The sequence below is a fragment of the Thermobia domestica genome, chromosome 1, assembly GCF_964235325.1.
Source record: "Thermobia domestica chromosome 1, izTheDome1.hap1.1, whole genome shotgun sequence".
NCBI lineage: Eukaryota > Metazoa > Arthropoda > Insecta > Zygentoma > Lepismatidae > Thermobia > Thermobia domestica.
Genome location: NC_137454.1, coordinates 205,515,471 through 205,538,100, shown reverse-complemented (window position 1 = coordinate 205,538,100; position 22,630 = coordinate 205,515,471). Strand labels below are relative to the sequence as shown.

Below are 22,630 nucleotides of genomic sequence, written 5' to 3'. Positions count from 1 at the left end.
ACTAATATACCTATGTCTTATGTAAGATAATTGACCCTTATACATAGCCATATAGTCATATAAGATAATAGGATCTCATCAAATGAAAATAAATTGGTCAATAACCTCCGAAATTTGATTTTTGGTAGTTCTTTACCCATGAAAGGGAACGAGGTGTACCACCCAAATTTATAGTGATACATATTGATGTCCTATACTATAATACCAAATGCTTATATTAAACAATTTCCACAACATAAGGGGTAGGCCAAGGTACCCCTCCCAAAAATTTCAAGGGGTGCATTAATGTACCCATGTCTTATGAAAGGTAATGGACCCCTATATACGCCCATATAACCAAATAGGATAATGAGACCTCATCAAAGGGGATAAATTAGATCCAAACCCTCCGAAATTTGAATTTTTGGCAATTTTTTACCCATGAAAGGGAACGAGGTGGACCCCAATACTGATAGAGTTACATACTATGGTCCTAAGCTACCATACCCAATTTATAAATTTGGCAATTTCCAAAATTTAAGGGGGGTGGTCCCATGTACCCCTGCCAAAAATTAGAGGGTGGGCCAAGGTATCCCTGCCAAAATATAGAGGGGGTGGCCCTAAGTACCCCTAGGTCATTTACCCCTGGCCAAGTTCATTGACCTTTGACCTATGACGTCACAAAAAATTTGCTGACTCGGCTGGACCAACGCTGGCCCCTGCTACTTCGTCACCGGAAAGTAGATGCTAAATATCTTTAATAAACCACTTTTATATACAGTAATTGACGAATAGCTTTGCACGTAAAAAAAATCTCATGTACAAAATAATTTCTAAGTTGACATTTTTCGTACCTTTTGTTTTTAAAATGAGATGTCTTCAAAGAAGTACCGGTAATTTTATATTTTGATGTGCCACATTGAATTCTTTCTTTGTTATGTATGTGGGTGTGTCTTCTGCCTTAATGTATATAAATACCATGTTTTGAGTATGGGCGGATTTAGGGGTTTCTGCTACGGGGACGGATCTTCCGGGTGTTTGCAATACCCCACAGTCGATTGGGAGACCGGGAGTTTTCCCACAGAAAATTGTTGTCCTCATTCGATTTTTAATCATTTTCGTGTATAATTCTCTGTAAGGCTAGTTTTAGACGGAAGCATTTATCGTAGCATTTCTCGTAGCAAAAATCGTATCATCGATATCCTACCGTGTAAAGTAGCAAATGCTATAGCATTTTCCATACCATGGCATATCCTATGGCATTTCTTGTCGATAGAACCTGCTCTATTTTGTAGCATTTTCCCCAGCATTTCTGCTCCGATTGCAGCGCCGTGGTGTGTTAAAAGGAAGCGAAAGATTTTGTCAAATATCCATGCTCTTTGTTTTGTGTGGGAAATTGAATTGTAGCAAAGAAAAATGAGTTGGAGTAGGGATACTATTATTATGTTGATTAAAAAATATGAGGACACCCTTGTTTGTACAAAGTTAAAAGCGTGCAGTTTCACTATACGGATCCACACAGAAAGAATTCATTAAAAAAGACTTTTCGTTTCATTTATTGTACCTTCAGCAATCATTTCTGAGGTGTGCTCTTGCATTCTCCGGTACAGGTTCACTTTAACGGGACGCAACGTGTAGTTTTACTATTCGGATCCATAGTATAAGTAGTAGTAGTAGGAGGAGGAGTAAGTAGTAGTACGTGTATTAGTAGTAGTAGTAGAAGTAGTAATAGTAGTAGAAGTAAGCAGTAGTAGGAGGAAGAGTAAGTAGTAGTAAGAGTAAAAATCGGAGTACTTTGTAATAGTAACAGTAGCAGTAGGTATAGTAATAGTAAGAGTAGTAGTAGTAGCAGTAGTAGGAATAGGAGTAGGAGTAGGAACGGGTAGTAGTAGTAGTAGCAGTAGTGGGAACGGGTTAGAAGCCCCGAAGGGGTTGGTTGGGTTCTGTTCTCGATACAAAATGGGGAAATTACACACTTGCCAAAATTTTATGACAGCTTATTGAAGATTACGTGCATTTCAGGTTCGACTTTAATTTCTACATTTCCACGTAAATACGCATCTCAGATGTAAGTGCACACCATATTTCCATTACTTATACACTACTCTATTAAAATATTAGAAATTTCTTCTGTAAATTTTAAAATCTATGGATCTGTATAGTATAACTGCACCGTTAAAAGTCCTTTGTATCATAATAAGCATATGCAAAAAAGGGCTTTTGAAGAAATAGTGACTGAAGTATCTGTTTTTAGTTTTGGAGCCATAATTGCGCTCTTCTCCAGTGATTTGTTTACTACGTCACGACAAAATGCTTATCAAAATGCTACCGTGTAAAAGCACAATATACTTTTGATGCAATAGAATATTGTACGAGATTTTTGGCAGCACATCTGCTACGAGAAATGCTACGATAAATGCTTTCGTCTAAAACTGGCCTAATACAAGATAAGGGAATATTTTTTTCTTCAGAAAGTTGCTGGAGGGGATCAGAGTCTCTTCATATACCCCCCCTGCGTTACTACAGAGAAGCTATCCAATGACTTCTAGTCATTATGTAAATAGAAATGCAATCTTTTAGGCAACATACCCTCACTGCGTTTCAACATTTATATAGCAGGTATAAATTGTATTAAAGCATACCGCCTCTGCTATTTCTCCACTTCGAACACTACATATATATATATATATATATATATATATATATATATATATATATATATATATATATATATATATATATATATATATATATATATATATATAATATGATTGTGTGTGAGCCCCCTTGAGTTTCTCGCTACGCTGTTGATTACTGATAGAAAACTGATTACAGAAGCGTGAGTAAAAGTGACGTAGGTAAGATTTTTCTTTTCATACTTACTTTTGTTCGTTTTACTAAACTCATTTTTTTTATTTCGTTGAAGTGAAATTGAACATAAAGTAAAAAATATATATTGTATTAAAGAGAGAGACGAAATTCCAGGAATAATGTTTTAGCGACTTTTCATCCAAAATAGGTCATTTCATTTCTTCTTTAGAGACTCTATGTATCAACTTGTTGGCAACATTGACAATATTACAGTAGATAGAAAAAAGAAGAAGTATTCTGTGTGTGTCCTGCAAAAATTATGCTCGAAGTGTATTTTGTAGTATCACAGTAGTATTAAATGTGAACCTTGTTTTGAAGTTGATATCAGAAAAATATTATGATGGATACAGGAGAGAAAGTAGAAGAGAAGAAAACTTATGCCGGTATTCCAGAGGCAGTTTTTGTTGTAAGCATTTATCAAAGACTTCTCATAATTTGTCTTTCATGTTTACGGTAGTTGACTTTAACCACTGTACGTTATATACACTATATTAAATTACACGTGTTCTAGAAAAGAGAGGGGGAATTTGAAGCTTAGGATATTTTTCTATTTAACCAGCTTTATTGTATCCCTTTTTGTTAACAATCAAAGCAATCTTTTAGTGTGGGCGGATGCTTTTGTGTTCGTCATTTCGTATACTACTGTAATTCACATGTTAAATAGTGTAGTAGAAAAATACCTGAAGATTTCGTAAATATTTCAGCATATTTTTGGAATTTGGGGGCCAGAATATATTGCTTAAATTTCGTGTTTTCTTGCTATATTTTCTGTTTTTTTGCAGGTAGGTTAGGATAGGATATTTGGATTTGGGGGCCAGAATTCTTTGTTTAAAATTCGTATTTTCTTCCTTTTTTTTTTTTTTTTTGATTGCTTAGGTTAGGTTAGTAATTACACTTACGTAACATTAACTCATTTCTTCTATAAATATGGTGATTTTGGCCCCCAAGTCCTAAATTATCTCGAAACATAGTAACAACCTAACCCTTAACATTTTGGATCTATTCTGCGGCTCTACCGAAGGCCGTAAGGTCCGAAGGGAGCAGGGGCGTAAATGAGGATGTCACTAAATTAACTAAGTTTCATTAAGATAGTTCTTTTCTGAACACATTCATTGCGATTCAGTGGCGGAGCCAAGGGAGTGCCTACACAGAGTGATACTACTATAGGTTGACAATGGTGAGTTGATAGTGGCCTTAAGTGAAACTACTACCGAAACATCTCTCAACAACAGAGTTACCAACGACAGAATGCCGTATGTTGTAATAGTCTGCGTTCTGAGTAGAAAGCTCCAGGCTCGTTTTTGTTTGTAGTACAGCAAGATCTAATTAATCGAAATCTGTATGGTGCATGGATTGACCTCACCAGCTGACCGTTCCTTTTAACCTCTGTCTCTTATCTGGTTATTTTCTTTCATTCGCTTCGATGTTGAAAGTCATATGAAAGTAAGGGAGCTTACTTACAAATATCATGCACTGCAGTAAAACATTATACTTGTGTTGGACGAAAGAAGTCTTCGTGCACTAAGCAATTAATTTCATTGATTATGGCGACATAGAACAAATGCGTAGCGTCCATTGAATAATTCGGTATAATAATAATAATAATATTATTATTAATAATAATAAAAAATAATATCGAGCTGTCTTGTTTAATATACAGTAAAAGAAGAGAGCAGAAGTTTTCATTATTTCTGTTGTTCGTATCCCAAATATCAACACCTATTTGCTACTGATACTGGTTCTCCTTTTCGACTACCTTCTGGTCTTGTATCTAGTACGTCTAGTTTCCTAACGTTCTTGGCCGTTGCCAACTCAGTTGAAACTTTCTGCTACAATGTTATCTCCAAGAAAAACGAAGTCAGCGCTTGGTGGACCTATACTACTAACTAAAGCCTGGGGAAATGAGGCTAACAAAAATCAGTGATTCTTTATAAATAAATCGTTCAGGAGTATTTTCTTTTAAATGATTTTAACTGTAGCTTAATCTCAAAACTGCTACTACTAGAGAAATTCCGAAGTTTATCACAGAGACAGATTACTAACCATCAGGTAAGATACCGAGATGATACAACTTGGTCGCGGCAGTAATGCTATTTTGTGTAAAAGTGGTAGTTACCCCCATGATCAGATTGTATCATTCCGTTTTCTGATGTTTAGTAATGGTCCACAGATATTCCATTCAGTCAGTGAATACCCATTTTTATCACAGATTTATATTTGTTCTTCGTCAAAATATGCATTTCTGAGAAAATTAAACACTAAGCATTTCTTAGAAAATTACATTGTAGGAATTATGCAGAACAGTAAATCAGTGGTGATATGGATTTTCAACAAGATATACTATTAATGCCCCTCCTTCAAATCTAAGCTCAAAACTAACAATATTTATTTAGCATCGACTACAGGATAGTAGCGTTAAGTTATTTCAACTACATTTCAATTTATTTTAAGGCTTTGAAACATCCAAGACTCAGAGGATAGAAATGATTCAATAGGTCCATAAAAATTTCCCAAGTGACACCGAGGAAGAATCTTGGTAATCTCCTCAGGCGAAATATTTATCCACGAGGGATCGATCACACCATCTTCCGAATCTTAAGCAGATGTTCTACCGCTGAACTTGGGCCATTCAGTGTGGGTGTGAAGTGTTTGTGTATTTGAATTCACGTCAAATTCTAAAAACTAATGAAAGAAAACAAACGAAAGAAAGAAAAAGGCCACGTATACTTCTTTTGCTGTAAGGAGTCCCGATTGAAATGTCTATTCTAACACTGTTTGATATTAGGGAAAGAAAAACACATTTCCTCCTTTTGCTTCAAAGAATGTTCACCTCATCATTTTAATAAAGTAAAGGCACATTCATTACTCATTGTTGGGGCTCAAGGATAAAAGTAACCATAAATAATTGAACCACGACCAGATCAAAACAAAATGCTGCAACTGGGGCAGTTGCCCCGGGCGCCAGCAAACTAATCTGTGTTTATTGGTGTAGATGTAGATGAAGGGGATACTAATAGCAAAGTTTGCCCTGGGAACCAAATGTCTAGTTTCGTAACTGATTAGGCTACCGTATTTTTAGAGCGTGAAATCGGGACATTTTTCTGAAATATTAAGAATACATGATAATTATTGGCAGTTTACTTTAAACTTCAAGAGCAAGGCTTAGAATTGAAAGTGGGCTGGGACGGTAACTCAGTGTCCTGCTAGAGTTCAGTTCCTATTTCTGTGCGACGTTTGTCTCTTAAGAACATTTGTCTTTGTTCATCACTTTTTACTTTATTATTATTATTATTATTATTATTATTATTATTATTATTATTATAAATACTATTTATCTACCAAACAACTATTTATATTATTATGCAGCATTAAACCAAATCTAGAACTTGGGATATTTATTTACTTCCATCATTCCATCCTGCAAATTAGTGTAATCTACAAAAGAAAATGTTTTCGGGCTGGTAATATTTGAGATGACTGCTACCATGCAGGGTTGGCAAAAACCATGGTTTTTATTTAAAAAAAAACAAGAAAAACGTTTGTTTTTTTGGGGGGGTTTAAACCAGGTTTTTTTTGGTTTAAACCAGGTTTTTTTGGTTTAAACCAGGTTTTATGGTTTAAATGATTTGCTCTATATATTCATATCATATATGGACAGAAATAAGTTTGTTTCGCCTTGATGTTATTATGCAACAACCGGGCTATGCTGGAAGGGGTTATATAAGCTTAAAGCGGAATAAAAACCGCTTCTCGAGTTACATCCGAGAGAAATTGTCCTCCATTTGAACTCGGAACCAGGACTAATTGGCCACAAATGCGATACGTCTTCCGACTCACTCACGAAGGAATCCTGATAAAAAATACGTTGTACTGATCTTTACATGCTTCTTAATATAATTGTCAAGAGTCATTTCAGAAGGACAAAAAGATAAACAGTTGCACAAGTGAAACCATTACACAGAATTACATATGAACAATTTCAAAGTACGACGGAGTACAGAAGAACTAATTTTGTTCAAGTTAGTTAACAACGACTTTTATTGGTCCAAATTAAAGAAATACACCGACTTAATCTGCATATCAATAAGAAAAGTGAATAAAGATACGAATTATTTGAGTCCATTATGGCTCAGACTCATTTATACATAAATAGATATCAAAGATACTTATTTCACTAAATGCTTCTCGTGGGGTCTGTATGACCCCCCCCCCCACACACACACACAAAGTACGGCATTTTCGATGTATTTTATCAATAGTAAACATTGAAACGAAACAATATTTCGAATTTTTCTTCGATTGCAATTACATAACAATAATAACAACTACAAAAAAATCACAAAATAAACATTTATGAACTTGTAAAAAAAAGAAGTTGCTTTTGTAGTATAATCTTTTTGAGTAATGAATGGAGAATTTAGGTCTGAATATAATACGAATAATATACGGGAGTGAAACGTGATAACCCACAAATGTGTGTTCATCAAGATTTTACAAACACTTACACTTTTACGAACATTTTTTTGTTTTTTTGGTTTAAACCAGTTGGTTTTTTTGAAAAAAAAAAAAAAACAGCTGGTTTAAACCAGCCAACCCTGCTACCATGCTATAACTTTGAGCTTTGCCTTATCTCAAGTAGATGCAGAAATGTCGGAAGGTTCGGTTCGGTTGTAGACTCACTAGTTCAAACGCTGTCGAAGATGAGGTCTGGAGAATATGACTCTCAACGAACAACATTCGAACAAATTTATCAAGAATGTTTGGAGATATGCAAAGAAAATGGTCTTGAAATTCCAGAGCCGGAAACAGATAGACCATAGGGGTTTTTCGTGGAAACGAACTAGACATTCGTCATCGAAATATCACAAATTCATTTTGAATGAATCTCTTCCTTCATTGGAGGCAGAAAATGAATTTTCTAACGATGATATACTAAGATACATTTTTCTGCCTACTGTTGATAAGGCAATCACTGAGAGTTAAAAACGCTTTGGATCATGTAGCAAAACCATTGGATCAATCACCACTCTACATCCAAAAAGTGAAAACTTTCTAAATTACAACATTATGGAGCCTATGGCCCAGTATTATGGAAGTGATCTGGAAATATTCAAATGTGAACTCAAAATCCTTCCATACGCAATTAAGTTGTACGAAGGCGAGAGAAAACCAAAGTTGATTCCTTGATTAATGTCGTTGATCTTTGAAACCTACAAGCTAGATATCATCTCCGTGCCTATACAAGTTTCTAGTGCTACATGTGAAAGGTCATTCTCATGTTTGAAAAGATTAAAGACATACACAATTCAATGACTGATGATAGGTTGAAAGATTACTTTATATTGAAGAAAATTTGCTAAATCGTTAGATCTTGAAGAAGTGATAAGTTTGCTGCTGCCTACAAGAATAGAAAGATTCTCTTTTAAGTAGAGGAATGAATTTATAAGTTGTTTTCTTTACCTGTAAAAGTGTATTTCTTCGCTTCCACTTAAATCAACCAGCCACAAATATTTTAAGCGCCATGATTAAAGAACTACTTACTTATATTAGAAATCAGTTGTATTAATATATCCTAGTTGTTTGAGGTAGTAAATTCTTACATTTTCGCTGTAAAAGAGTAAAATCATGAACAACAAAGATGAAAACATTCACCTTGAACACACATATACCAGGTATATATATATATATATATATATATATATATAGGGGTATGTGAATAAAATTTTTCATTCATTGGAGATGGCCCCCACATTTTCTTGGGCCCTTCATTGCCCCCTCCCCCCCTGAAAAATCTATCTACGCTACTGTTGTGATTACTTACGTCTATTGTTTGTATACTTCTGGAGAAGTCTTTACTTTGACTTGGACAGTGACTGCAACCGATTCATCTGACCTGGTTCCCGGAGCATTTTAGGAATCATTTCCCAAGAACGATTCAGTTCATCAGAACAGTCTAGGAATCAGTTCCTCGGAACAGACAACCTGTTACTCACTCCTAGACTACTCCGAAGAATAGAAACGTCTTCCCAAACAACCGGTACTTTGGAAACCGGTTCAGATAAATTGATTCTTAAGCCTTTTAAATACTGGCTTTTTTTTTTTAAGGTAAATTACAGACTTTCAGTTAAGTGGCTATAGCATCATCCCTATTTATCGTAGGATCATGGTTCACACCTCATTTTTTTCACAATAGAGCAATCTTTCAAGTGGTACTATTCACATTTCGCTGTCATGTCCCTGACGTGGTGAATTTTCAGAGAAATCGGGACTTTTCTCTGAATTTTTTTTTTTCAAATTTTGAGGCCCCCTTGACCCCACCCTGTGTTAACGCAGAGACCTGAAAAGCAACTGAAAAAATACTAACCAGGGTTTGAAAAGATCTGGGTTTCTCTGAAAAAATCGTACCCACCTGGTCCCATATGAGTTTTTTCGGGTTTATTTTTTTATTATTTTTTTTTAATATTTCAAATATCTTTGGGGTAAAAATGTTAAAATTTGATTTATATTTCAAGATTGTCATTGTCACAACTTACAACAATTTTCTATTCACTCCTGTTTTGAAAAAATGGCGGCCATTTTGAAATTTTACATTGGATCGCCGAGTAAATCTATACAGCAAATTCAGAATGTCTCGTGCCTTCAAAATTTCAACTTAAAAGTCCGAAAAATTGCAAACTGTAGCGGGGAACCCGCTATTTTGAAAAAAAAAAAAAAAAAATGACCACCATTTTGAAATTTTACATTGGTATGCCGCCAAAATCTATACAGGAAATTTGGAGTGTCTCGTGCTTGTACCCTGATAATGTGTGTGGTACAGGCAGACATACGAACAAATGTACATCGAGCCATCCCAGGAACTCAGTGACATTCAACAAATATGAATAAAAAATATATTTATTTAAAACAAAGATATATTTTATAAAATAAATGTTTCACAATGTCTTATCTGAAATAAGTATTTTTTAGCGTAGAAATGGTTTTATTGTTGAAGTTCACTTCCGATACTTTATGCGTTCAAGTACGGCAATTTCATGAGCCCTTGTAGCAAGACTGTTCTTTCCCGAAAATTAATTTAAACCAGTTAAGAAAAATATAATTAATGTTTTATAAAGTAAGTGTTTCAAAATGCCTTAAATAAAATTAAATATCTTCCAGCGTAAAATAAACAGTTTTATTGTTGAAGTTCACTTCCGATGCTCTGTGCGTTCAACTGCCGGAATTTCCTTAACACTTCTTTCACGACGGGTTTTTCCCCGTAAATGAAGCTTCCATTCTGTACATTGAAATTTCCACTAGTACGAAGTTTGAATTAGGCACTTGAAATAGTAAGCGTTAGTAGTCTTCGGAACTCCGAGCATTAAACTTCTTAAATTTGACAAGAATTTTTATGCTATTGCTGGTGTTAATTCTACAGATTGTTTATTTGAGGAGTAGCAACAAATTACTGAACTAAACTATTGTTGTTGGAAAATCAAATTTTAGTTGAAGAAACTTGTGTTTTACATTAAAGGTAAGAAATAATACTAATAGTTTTACTAATGTATTTACATATTTACTGGTAGTACCGGCACCTATTGCCTTAAACCCGTTAAACGTCCCCAGGCGTCGCCGAATCGGTGAGCACACTTTTCACGAAAATTATTTTCCAAAATATAAAATTGCATTTTTTACTTGAAATAGGCTAGCATAATCCATACATTAATTTGTTCTACAATTATCTGAAGCTAGGGCAGGTGTTTTTATTATTCATTCATGTTGAATGTTGAATGTTGTTATAAATTAGCGTATTACGGATACCATAGCTGCAGTTTAAATTTTGTAAAATCCTATTTAAATGAACGTAAACAGATAGCGTTAACAACATGCATTCAAACATCTTAGAAGTAAAGTATGGGGTTCCTCAGGGTTCTGTTCTGGGTCCGGTACTATTTTTAATAATGATAAATGATTTGCCTCTAAATACTAATACCACATCAATTCTATACGCGGTAACCCTACTTAACATAAATACATGCTTTGAAGAATGTATATAGAAGCTCAAGGCGCATTAAGAGAGGCAGCAACCTGGTTTAAAAGAAATGTTTTTGTGCTAAATCAAGAAAAAAGTAACCTTTAGTCTCAATCACTGCAATGACAGAGAAAACTATGATGAATCTGAGGTTAAATTTCTTGGTATATATATATATATATATAGATAGCCAACTAACCTGGGAACAACATGTCAAATATGTATGTACAAAGCTCTCCTGAGTGCTCTACTGAAAGATACAGTTCCCGATGAGTATCTGAAGAATTCATATTTTGCATTTTTTCATAGCATAATTGGATATTGGATTTTGCCTTGGAGTAACAGTAGCCAAGCACATGATGTCCTAGTTTTGCAGAAGAAAGCCATCAGGAATATTGTTGGAGTACATGATAAAGAACACTGTAAACCACCATTTATCAGCCTTAAGATAATGACAGAAGCTAATGTATATATTTATCGAGTGCTACTTTACACTAACAAAACCTGTCAAATATGACACTCAGGGATTAAGTATATACATATAATACTAGATAGTGTAAGAAAATTAATATACCCTTCACTAATGATCAAAAATCAAAACTATTTAGTTAGTTATAGGACCGAAGCTGTTTAATAAACTAACATCCTCCATGCAGCAGCTGCGGTTTAAGGTTTATAAGAAGTTATACGATTGGTTAATAACGAATCCATTGTACTCGATTCAAGAGTTTAGTGAATGTCAAGAAACTGTGTCGTAATTCGCAGTGTCACTTTATTTCAAATATCATTAGGTTATTCATTATACTATTAACCAGTAACTGATTGTCTGTATGTTATGATTACTTTTTTTATATCTGTATATATATATATTGCTTGTAAAGCTCAATGGCAATAAAATATTCTATTCTACTCTATTTTACCCCCTTCTAATAATATGGATTTTTTAAAAAAGGCTGAATCACGTATATTTTTAATGAATACAGGGTGATTCTTTATAGGGTTTACAAGTTCAATCAGTTATAATTCCTTATTGGAACCACATACAGACTTGGTTTGTAGGTCACTACACTGCAAAACATTTCAAGTTTTTTGTGACAAATCCGTTATGGCTCAAAGTGTGCACTGCGGTTATCATGGACACATCCCAACGAAAGTCATTTTTTTGCCAAACAGTACCCAGCATTTCGGGTATAACGTCCGCGATGACTATTGGGATACGACGTTTCTGTTCATTAACATTATCAGGTAGGGGAGGGGTGTACACCTTATCTTTCACAAACCCCTACAGGAAGAAGTCAAGTGGCGTGTAATCTGGAGACCGTGGCGGCCTGGCAATTGATCTACCACAACCTATCCACTTATCTGGGAAACGCTGATCAAGAAATTCCCTTACGTCTATATCAGGTAATGCAGCAGGGCGCCATCTTGTTGCTACCATAAGCGGCGATCGTGATCATCTAACTGTGAAACAATGAAGTTCTGGAGCATATCAAAATAGGCGATGCCGGTGAATGTGCTCTCAGCGAAGAAGAATGGCTCATACACCTTTGCTCTAGAAACAGCGCAAAACACGTTCACTTTGGGGTGTCACGAACCAGCTTCACCTACTCATATGGATTTTCCGTGCCCAAAATACGACATTTGTGTGTGTTGACTCGGCCGGAAAAGTAAAAAGTTGATTCGTCACTGAATAGCACATTGTTCAAGAATGACTCATCACAACTAATGCGATCCAACATGGTAACACAGAATTCATATCGGGTACGTTTATCCGCTTCACTCAGTACTTGAACCAAGGACAGTGTGTATAACTTCATGGACAAACGTCTACACAATACACGCCAAACATTGGTCTGAGGGATACCAGTTTCTTGTGATACACGTCTTGTAGATTTTCGAGAACTGCGGACAGATCTCTCCCTAACTGTTTCCACCACATCGTCAGTCACGGGTGAGCGCCCTGGAGCTTCTGTGTGTTGCACAGAACAACCTGTTTCAAGAAATGTGTGGTGCCATTTGTACACTGTTGGTCTGCTGGGTGGTTCCTTGCCGTATTGTGTGCGAAACTTACGTTGTACACTCATTGCTGACTTCGTTTCTTCAAACCAAAACACACACTTAGCTCTTTCCACACCAGTGAAAGTCTCCATTTTCAGCGACTGACCGGTGGCGCCGCATGTGGTCAACTCCGCAGATACTCACTACGTGAGTCAAACTTGAAGTGTTTTGCAGTATAATGACATACAAATCAAGTCTGTATATGGTTCCAGTAAAGAATTATAACTGATTGAAATTGTAAACCCTATAAAGAATCATCCTGTAGATTGTGTAATGCAGCGCACATCTCTAACTTAAATAAATTCCAATCTTGAACACTTTCGGAATGAAGAAAGAGAAACCGGAATACTTATAAATTTCTCCCTTTTTCTTCCTTAGAGAGGAATTTTCGAAAAGTATTCCCTTAATTTTAATTACAAATTTTAGATCCCAATTTTAGCATGAGTAGATTGGTCATTTTCTAAATTAAAAAAAAAAAAATAAAATTTGGATATTACAGAAATCAGTTAGTTTGTACTCTTAGAAACGGATTTTTTTAAAAACCATTTCCATATTTTAAATTAAAAATTTATTTACTAAATTTAACACGAGTATTATTTAGTTTCTCCCACAAATCACTTGGTAATGATTTTGGCTCACTTGGTAGTGATTACGGTTCGTTATTTGTAACTGTGATGTAATTATAAGTAAAGTGTGGACGTATGGGATAAAAACTATAGTTCGTAAAACACAAACCAACGTGTGATAGGTGGCCACTAAAAAGCAAGCGACGTGGGTATACGCATAAACGGGGTTGTTTACAATTGCGCACTATAAGTCAAAAGTACCGGCTCCGGAGCCGTCGATAGATTTGGGGTTGATATATATATACAGATGGTGATCAGAAAAATGGAAACACCTGAACGAAATTGCAACTTACCAGATTAATATGGTGTCGGGCCACCTTTCGCCTTCAGAACAGCCTTGATGCGACGTAGGATGGAGGCATAGAGGTTGTGAATGGTAGCAAGTGGAATTTTACACCATTTCTCGTGCAGGGCATCGGCAGTTCTGTGAGAGAGGATGGAAGTGGAAATCGTCGCCGGAGTCGTGTTTCCAAGACGGACCACAGATGTTCAATTATATTGAGATCTGGGGATTGGACGGGCTAGTGGAGGTGTTGAACTTCATCCCGATGTTCCTCAAACCACGCTGCAACAACGCCAGCTGTGTGAATGGGTGCGTTATCATCCTGGAAGATGGCGTCATTGTCCGGGAACAACATCCGGACCATAGGATGCAAGTGGTCTCCTAAAATTGCCACATAGTCGTTGGCAGTGATTCGTCCGCTAAGTGTGACCACAGGACCCAATGAAAACCATGATATGGCGGCCCACAGCATCACCGAGCCGCTGCCATGTTTCACAGTTGGGCGGAGACACTGCAGATCATAAGCTTCTTTGGGCGTTCTCCACACACAAACATGGCCCGTGGTTGGGAATAGGGTGAAGGATGACTCATCCGACCATATCACACGTTTCCAGTCTTCAACGGTCCAAGTCATCGGCATGGTCGCGGCACCATTTGCGGCGTGCGAAAGCGTTATGGTCCCTGATGAGCGGTTTGACCCGTGCAACACGACCCCGTAAGTTCATGTCATGTAATTCGCGGCGGACTGTGATTGTCGAAACAGGGTGGGGGAGGTGCTGATTGAGTTCCTCCGTCACTTGCTCCGCAGTGGCACGACGGTTCTGCGTGACAATGCACTTTAATACCCGGCGTGACCTGTCACTCATGATATTCTTCTGCCCACTGTTCCGCTTCCCCGATGTGGTTTTCCCGTGTGTTGTGTAGGGCGTCATCACCTTCGACACTGTCCCACGTGACACACCTAACACAGTAGCCACTGCCGTCACACTCACTCCACATAACCGCGCACCAACAATTTGTCCTCTTTGAAAATCTGAGAGGTCTCCCATTTTACAGTACCTCCGTCTGCTGCATCCACTAGACACTGCTGTTCCACTGCGCCTGACGTAATATGGAGACCGACCTAACACACCACCACCAGCGGTCCATCGCTGCGGGCGCCACGACACCACTGCCAACCCATACATCTGACGTGTTGCCAACTACAGGTGTTTCCATTTTTCTGATCACCATCTGTATATCCTCCACTACCCCTGCCTTTGTCGTGTTCGTACGGCCTCACTGGTAGACGCATCTGCCCCTAATTCTCTTTAATCTCTCTCTAGCAGTTTATCTCTACTCTCTTTTCGTTTTAATCTTTCCCAAAAGCTCGGTATGGGGCTCATGTATCTTTTTTGCCTGATACCTTATTATTAAATCAGGCCTTGATTCCTCTACGGCTGATACTACATGCCGTCCTTTGATACGTCCATGTTAAACGAATCCTTATGTTCGGCACTTTTAAAATACAGGAAATAAAGGGAAAATTAGATATAGAAATGACCCTGTAGCAGCGGAATTTTTTGAAACTCTGAAATATATTTTATTACTTTTAGTTAAGAGCCTTTATGCCGAATTCCAAACCTCCAACTTAAGCGAATCTTTATATTCGGCATTTTCTGAACAAAGAAAGAGAAATTTGACTATTAGAGAAACTCACTTCTTTCCACCATAGAAATGAAATTCTTGGAAACGCTGAAAAATGTAGCTATTTCATTTTTGCAGAGTCTCTCATTTCGGAGACGTAGAATGGTCTTGGTGCACTTATATATCTCCATATGATTATTTTTCCTATCAGTTATTTTTAGGATAAGGTGTTTTCCCAGCAACGTAACACTATAAAGCAGTGGTTCTCAAGCTTTCCGATAACGCGGACCCCTGTTCATTCGAAAAGTGATCTGCGGACCCCCTTGCAATGCTATCTGAATTTTTATGTGGTATTTAAAAAATACACTAATTAGAATTTTAAAAACAATGTTATTGTTTCAGAGTTGTTCTTACTTTTGTTGGAAAGGAAGCGATTAAAAACCAATGTTGTGTGTGTATGTCATTTTGATATTTTTTATCTTTTCACAAGTTCATTGAATCAAAGCAACATTTCTCTGTTGCGCTCGATTTTCCAAAGCAATTTTACATTAACCGCACGCAATTTGAGTCAAGAGTTACTCACAGTGACGGATCTAGGAACATATTTTAGGAGTTGTTTTTAGAATTCCCAGAATTGGGGGAGAGGCTTGATGTTTATAAACATAGGAATGACTAATACTTACGTCTTGAAGAAAAATCTGGAATAGGTGGTAGTGGTGAGAGCTTTCTGCCGCTTGAAGATGAAATTCATGAAATTCCGAGGCATCGTGCAGTTAATGTACAACTGCTTTTGAAAAAGTACCGTATCAAAGAAGGAATTTCTCTCACTTGAAGTAATTTTATATAATGGTTTCCCGGCTTCAGGGCAGAAATTTAGTAAAGGAAAAATTTAAATATACAAACGTAGGTATAATTTCTAATTGTTTTCTCTTTTGTAATTGAAAAGATTCTTCATGCATAACAGCTGAGAGTTCAATTTTATTACAACACATTTCAATTTTTAGGCGTCGCGGACCCCACTTTGAGAACTATTGCTATAAAGGAATCGTGATGTTTGTTATATTATATTATTATTGTTTTATATCACTTACAATTCCCTGTAAAATTCACTCCACTCATTCAAATCACCAGGAAGGAGTCGTTTGTTTGGATTTTAAAGAGACATGACTTTAAATACTTATAAAATACGTCGAATGGTTCTAGAAGTTATATGTAAGGCGGTTGGTTGGCGACGTGCAAAACCGATTAGGACTACGCTGGAAAGCTTGTGGCACTCTGTGTATACCTCGAACTGGGCATTTTTGTCATGTCACTTTGATTAAAATGCGCATCACTCAAAACTAATGCAACAAATAAAATCTTACGAGAGCCTCAGGTTTGGGAAATGAAACTCCTTATTTAATTGATTGGTTGAGGTTTAATGGAGACGTCAGTATCGGGACTATGTGTCCCTCAGATCTGTGCATCCATTCTATTACAGAGCAACATGCATGTTCCCCAATAGAAATGAATTATGTAGACATTGCCTCCAAGTAAAGGTATTCAAGTGGCATGTAGAAAACAATCATGTAAAATATGACAAAAAATTAAGGTAAAAGTCAAAAACTGATATACTGCATGATACTAGATTCAAGCCTGTAGAGCAGCGTTTCTCAACCTTTTTCAACTTGCGGCACACTACGGGTGTAACTTGAATTCTCGCGGCACACTCATAGATATTATTATTATTATTATTATTTGCAAATATAAAATACCATGGTAATTTTTTTCTGTGATTACTGATCTCCTCCTCACAGAGATGAAAACTCGATCACTGGTTTCCCCCCATGCTAATTCATTGTGCTTATTTTTTATTCAAATTTTAAAATAGAAAACAATTGCAATGACATATAGGACTCAGATATTTAAAAATACGCTTTCTTTTTCGAAAACTGTATCCCCCTTTCACTAAATAACGAACGAACAGACAAATAACGAACGAACAGACGAATAACGAAGATCACTAAATAACGAACGAACAGACAAATATCTTGTACTTTTAACTTTGCTGTTTTAACCAAAACCGGTGCATATTATTGCAATCACACAGCTTGCGATGCGTCGAAGTCAAAACGCAGCTGTTGAACAAAGTGTTGTTTTGTCATTCACGTGCGAATGAGTGTTCAATGAACGTTCACTTGACGCGTATCGTACAAGTGCTTCCATTTCTCGGTGTTAGTATAACTCTCAATTGAAGCGTAACATAGCAGCTAACCGTGGAAATGTGTACGAGCCGAAATACTGTCTGCTACACAGTAATAGATGTAGAATAATATATTACAATTACAGTATTTTTTTCCATGGTAGAAATTCATATATGAAATACAAAAATATACATTTTTTTCCTTATGTCTTGCAATTTGGTTGCTATAGAATTAATAATTTTGTTCCAATTTCCTCGCGGCACGCCAGTTGGAAAACGCTGCTGTTGAGAGTTCACCATCAGTAGAACAGTAACAAACAAACGGAGGAGGCTAATAGACATGCGAACAACTTAGTCGAGTGGATAACTTGGCGGATTCGCGTATTAATGTTTATTTTAACATGGGTTCGAATCTTGCCTTCAAAAGCTTTTTTATTTTTTTTTTTAATAGAGTTTGCATTTTACTGATGAACATTTATGTTGGCATGTAAGGAATTTATGAATATAAATAGAAAACTTACATTAAACAAAATCACAGCTGCTCCTTCTCTTGTCTCCAGCGTTTACTCCGGCGCGGGAGTACATGTTCCGATTTCCGTCAGGACCTCATCTGGTTCGAATTTCACGTTAAGCAGTTAGTGCAGATCTCATATAACCTCAGTGTTGGAAGGGAATCCTTCCGCAATTTAATCTCTGTAATTGTGAACAAAGGGGATAACTGTTTCTCGTGATTATGTCTCAAATTTGAAATGACAGTTAACTATTAAAAAGAGTATATGAATGTATTTCAGTATAATCTGCTAAATGTTTAGTTTAAGATTATTATGTTCTTGTGTAGGATGATGTGGACCGATACATGGCTATGGCCGAAAACAGCAATAATGTCGAGGTTGTGCTAAGGCGGTTAGATGAACAACATAGTAAATACAAGTTTATGGAATTAAACTTATTGGCAAAAAGAAGAAGGTAAGATGACTAGCTGTTCATGTCTTAGACTTAACGTTTTTTCTTTCTGATCCAGTTTGTCTTCCCAGGGTTCTGGATGATTTTATATAGTGTGTAATACAGTGATAAAATATGGTGATATTGGAATTTAATGCACTGAACATATGTAACCAGTTGAACATGCGCCACCGCGTGGAGAGTCTTCATAAAATAGAAAAGAACTTAATAGTAAAGGGTTTGAAATTTCAGTGGTACTTTTAATTTGTTAAATAAACACACAAAAGAACAGAAACGTAAAAACTTTAATATTAAAAAGAAGAAAACACATGTTCCGGTCAACAGCGGAAGAAGATGTCAAGACAAGTGTCTCTCGCTGGAATTGCGGGAAGCACTCCGTCTTTCGCTAACATTTTTCAACGACATTCGCGCTTAAACGCATGTCAATGCTACGGTAGTAGCAGCAATGTTGTCCTTAAGGTCCTGAATTGTTTGTAAGTTGTTGGCATACACTTTTCACTTAGCCCCACATAAATCTATAACGGTATATCAGTAACCCACAAACAATTCAGGTCTCTAAGGACAACATTATCGCTGCTAGCGCAGCAATTAACATCCGTTTAGGGCCAAATATCATTGAAAATTTTAACAAAAAACTGGTTGCTTTCAGCAATTCCAAGGGGGACCACTTGCCTGACATCATCTTCCATTGTTAACCGGAACATATGTTCTTTTCGTTCCGATGTTAGGGTTTTCATTTTTTAATTCTTTTGTGCGTATATTTAGCAAATTAAAAATAACACTAAAATTTGTACACTGTTTATAATGGTTCGAAAATCTTTCGATCTCTGAAATTTTGTCAATTAAGGAATGAAGATTTATTGCCTACCATTTGTTTCCAACCTGCATTGGTCTATCAGTGAAATTACCACTATTTTTAACATTAAGTTAACTTCAGTTATTTCTCTATTGTAATGGTACTAATTTATATGTAAATGGTGCAAGGCAAAGCAATTTTTCATTTCATATTAATAAGTATTATGTTAACTTAGAGTCACTGTGCGTGATTGACACACACACACACACAAAAAAAAAAAAAAAAAAAAAATAAAAAACTAAATATGCATATTTGTAAGTTAAATGTATTCATTAACATTATGTTTATAGATGTCTCAGTAGAATTTTTTGTTATCTTTCAATACGTTTTACTTTTTGGAGTTAATCTTAAAACAATGTGTGTATTCCTAACACAAAGGGAAACAATAGAACATATTTTTTATTGTGAAAGTAGTGTTAAAAACTAAGTAGGTAATAATAATAATGACACAAGCCTACCTGAGCTATATTGTTTTGCTGATATTTAGATAAATCTGATGTAACATTGCGTAACACTTTGAAAAATATAAATTCTGCTTTTTCTTTGTACAGATTGAAATCACAGATTCCAGATCTTGAGCACTCATTAGAGATGATAAAGCTTCTCAAGAAACATCAGGATTCGCCAGAGGGCATTGAAACTCAGTTCCTCCTCTCGGAGCAAGTGTTTATGAAGGCAGTGGTGCCGCCAACGGAAAAAGTGTGTTTATGGCTTGGGGTTAGTATTTCCAGTGATAAGATCATTTAAAAAAAGTAACACACAATACAAGAGCATCGTTTCTATAACTTCATGAATGATTGCCTTTGAAGTTCAAGAGAAACTATAAACTAGACATACTTAAAACACTTTTATAAACTCATTTGTATTGTATCTAAATTTTTGTAGCATATAATTTCGACGATACTTTCTCTTTGCTGCCTTCGTCAAGGCACATAGAAAACATGATAATATTGTAGAAACCTCTCCTACAGAAAAGAATATTTTTAATCATATTTCATATACATGAGGAATACTGGATAAAGATAACTTACATAAGAAATGGGATACAAATATAGAATTATCATTGATATTGCGTTATATCTATTTTATAATAAAAAATAGTTATTTATAAAATGTGACCCAATAAAACTTCTCACATTTTAAAGGGTAATAAAACAAACCGTATTATAAATAGAAAGTTCTTTATTTAAAAATATGAAATGGTATTGAAAACAGTCGTAATTGGATTATGATCCGATCAGTAGGCGAAATTTTATTTATTTTTCACAACTACTAAAGCGTGTTTTTATCTCTACACAAAAGAACAGCATCTCTGGGACATTTTGCATGAAGTTCTTACATGACTGTTGTCGTCTTATAAAATCTGTTGGTTAAAGTTCCTCTTACGCTTTCACAAGGAAGCCCAACAACTGCAACACCTTTCCTAACAGAACATTTTGAGGACTGCAAAACAGCGTGTCTCTCAGCCTTAATACTCTCAGGATGGTCAGATGAGTTTTCTCTTTAACGCTGAACCTATTGTTCGGATATTCCACTGGCTGCTAAAAGTCCATGATAGACTGATTACATAATGGTAAATGTATTTCACTTTAAAAAGGCAAGTTCTAAATAAATATAGTTTTTTAAACCTTAGCTATTCAGCACTACATTATGGAGCTGGTGTCTTCCGGTGCGCAGTTTTCTGATGATGGCAAATGATTTCTTGACTGCTCGAAACTGAAGAAGGTTGTCATTCAATGTCTGGACACATTTTTCGGTTTTCTCATAAGTGTCTTTCTACTTCTTTAGAACAAGTGCTGCAGTCGCTTTGGGCTGCTTGGTCTTTTCTTCTATTTTCCTTCTAGACAAGTCTTTGTGTTGCAACAGGCAAGTCAAGCACTTGTTTGGAACCGGACTACTGCTAAGTTGTACGAGTGCCCAACTGCTAAGTTGGACGAGTGCCCCATTATTTGTCGGTGTAATACAGGGTTGGCTGGTTTAAATCATGGTTTAAACCAGCTGATATTTTCCACACATACACACACACAAAAAGTTTAAATAAGAAAGAAAAAAAAACAACGAAAAAATGCTTTAAATCATGTGAACTTGATGATGACGTTTCCACATATCAAACAATCTCCATTAGTTTTATCTCCTTTTCACCTTTTAATCAAGGCGTCCCTCGTTGAATTATCGGTCGAACCACAACCCTTCTTTCAAGTGTAAACTAAGTAGCGGTTCGGATGTCACTGTAAGCGAAAATCTTCTTAATAACCTCGGTATTACATAAGGATGTTTAACCTAAACATACGAAACAAAACCAAATTGTATATTTTTGCTTGCCTGAATGCCTGTTGTTTTATAAAGCCAAGGTTGCTTAAATATATTGATAGAAATTAGCAAAACTTATGGACTGTCTACGTAGCTTCCAACATTAGCTTGGATTAGACTTTCAGTTTTAATGTAATTGATTGATATCTACATACCAAATTTGTAATTTAATACTTTAGTTTTAACGTACTGATTATACGTTGACCTTGACATTTTACATGCCAAGCAATAACGGGATTTTTCCCGTTATTGCTTTGCATTTAAAGTAATAACAGGATTTTCCCGATTTATATACAATTCTGTATAGTGGTTTCACTTGTGCAACTGTGAATGTTTTTGTCCTTCCTGAAATGACTCTTGACAATTATATTAACAACTACATAAAGATCAGTACAGCGTATTCTGATCAGGAGTCCTTCGTAAGTAAGTCGGCAGACTCATCGCATTTGTGGCCAATTAGTCCCGGTTTCGAGTCCAGATGGAGGACTATTTCTTGGATGTAAGCCGAGAGGCGGTTTGGATTCTACTTTGAGCTTATGTGACCCCTTTCAGCATAACCCCGTTGTTGCATAATAACACCAAGGCGAAACAAACTTATTTCTGACCATACATAAGATAAATATGTAGAGCAAATTATTTTAAAAAACAGTATTTTGATTTTTAAGAAGCATTATTTTTGCAATTTGTAATATATCACTTTGTCTAAAACGTATTGAGCCTTTTTGCACATTATAGCTTTGGAAATATTTAACATGAATTAATGAAGCTAAACTGACCAGAACAACAAACCTATTAATAATAACACTTGTGTTGAAAACAACATTATGAAATCACCTATGCATAATTTTGTTAGATGACTTTACCTTCT

The 22,630-nt window shown here is 36.0% G+C and overlaps 1 protein-coding gene across 1 annotated transcript in view; it reads left to right on the top strand.

Moving 5' to 3' along the window:
* Positions 1-3,055: 3,055 nt before the first annotated feature.
* Positions 3,056-22,630, top strand: part of mgr (prefoldin subunit mgr) — a 29,604-nt gene continuing 10,029 nt past the window's right edge. Inside the window, exons 1-3 of the mRNA XM_081768988.1 lie at positions 3,056-3,256; positions 18,472-18,599; positions 20,004-20,169. Of these exons, the coding sequence (XP_081625114.1) occupies positions 3,188-3,256; positions 18,472-18,599; positions 20,004-20,169 (363 nt within the window). The 5' untranslated portion in view covers positions 3,056-3,187. The remainder of the gene's footprint in view (positions 3,257-18,471; positions 18,600-20,003; positions 20,170-22,630) is intronic.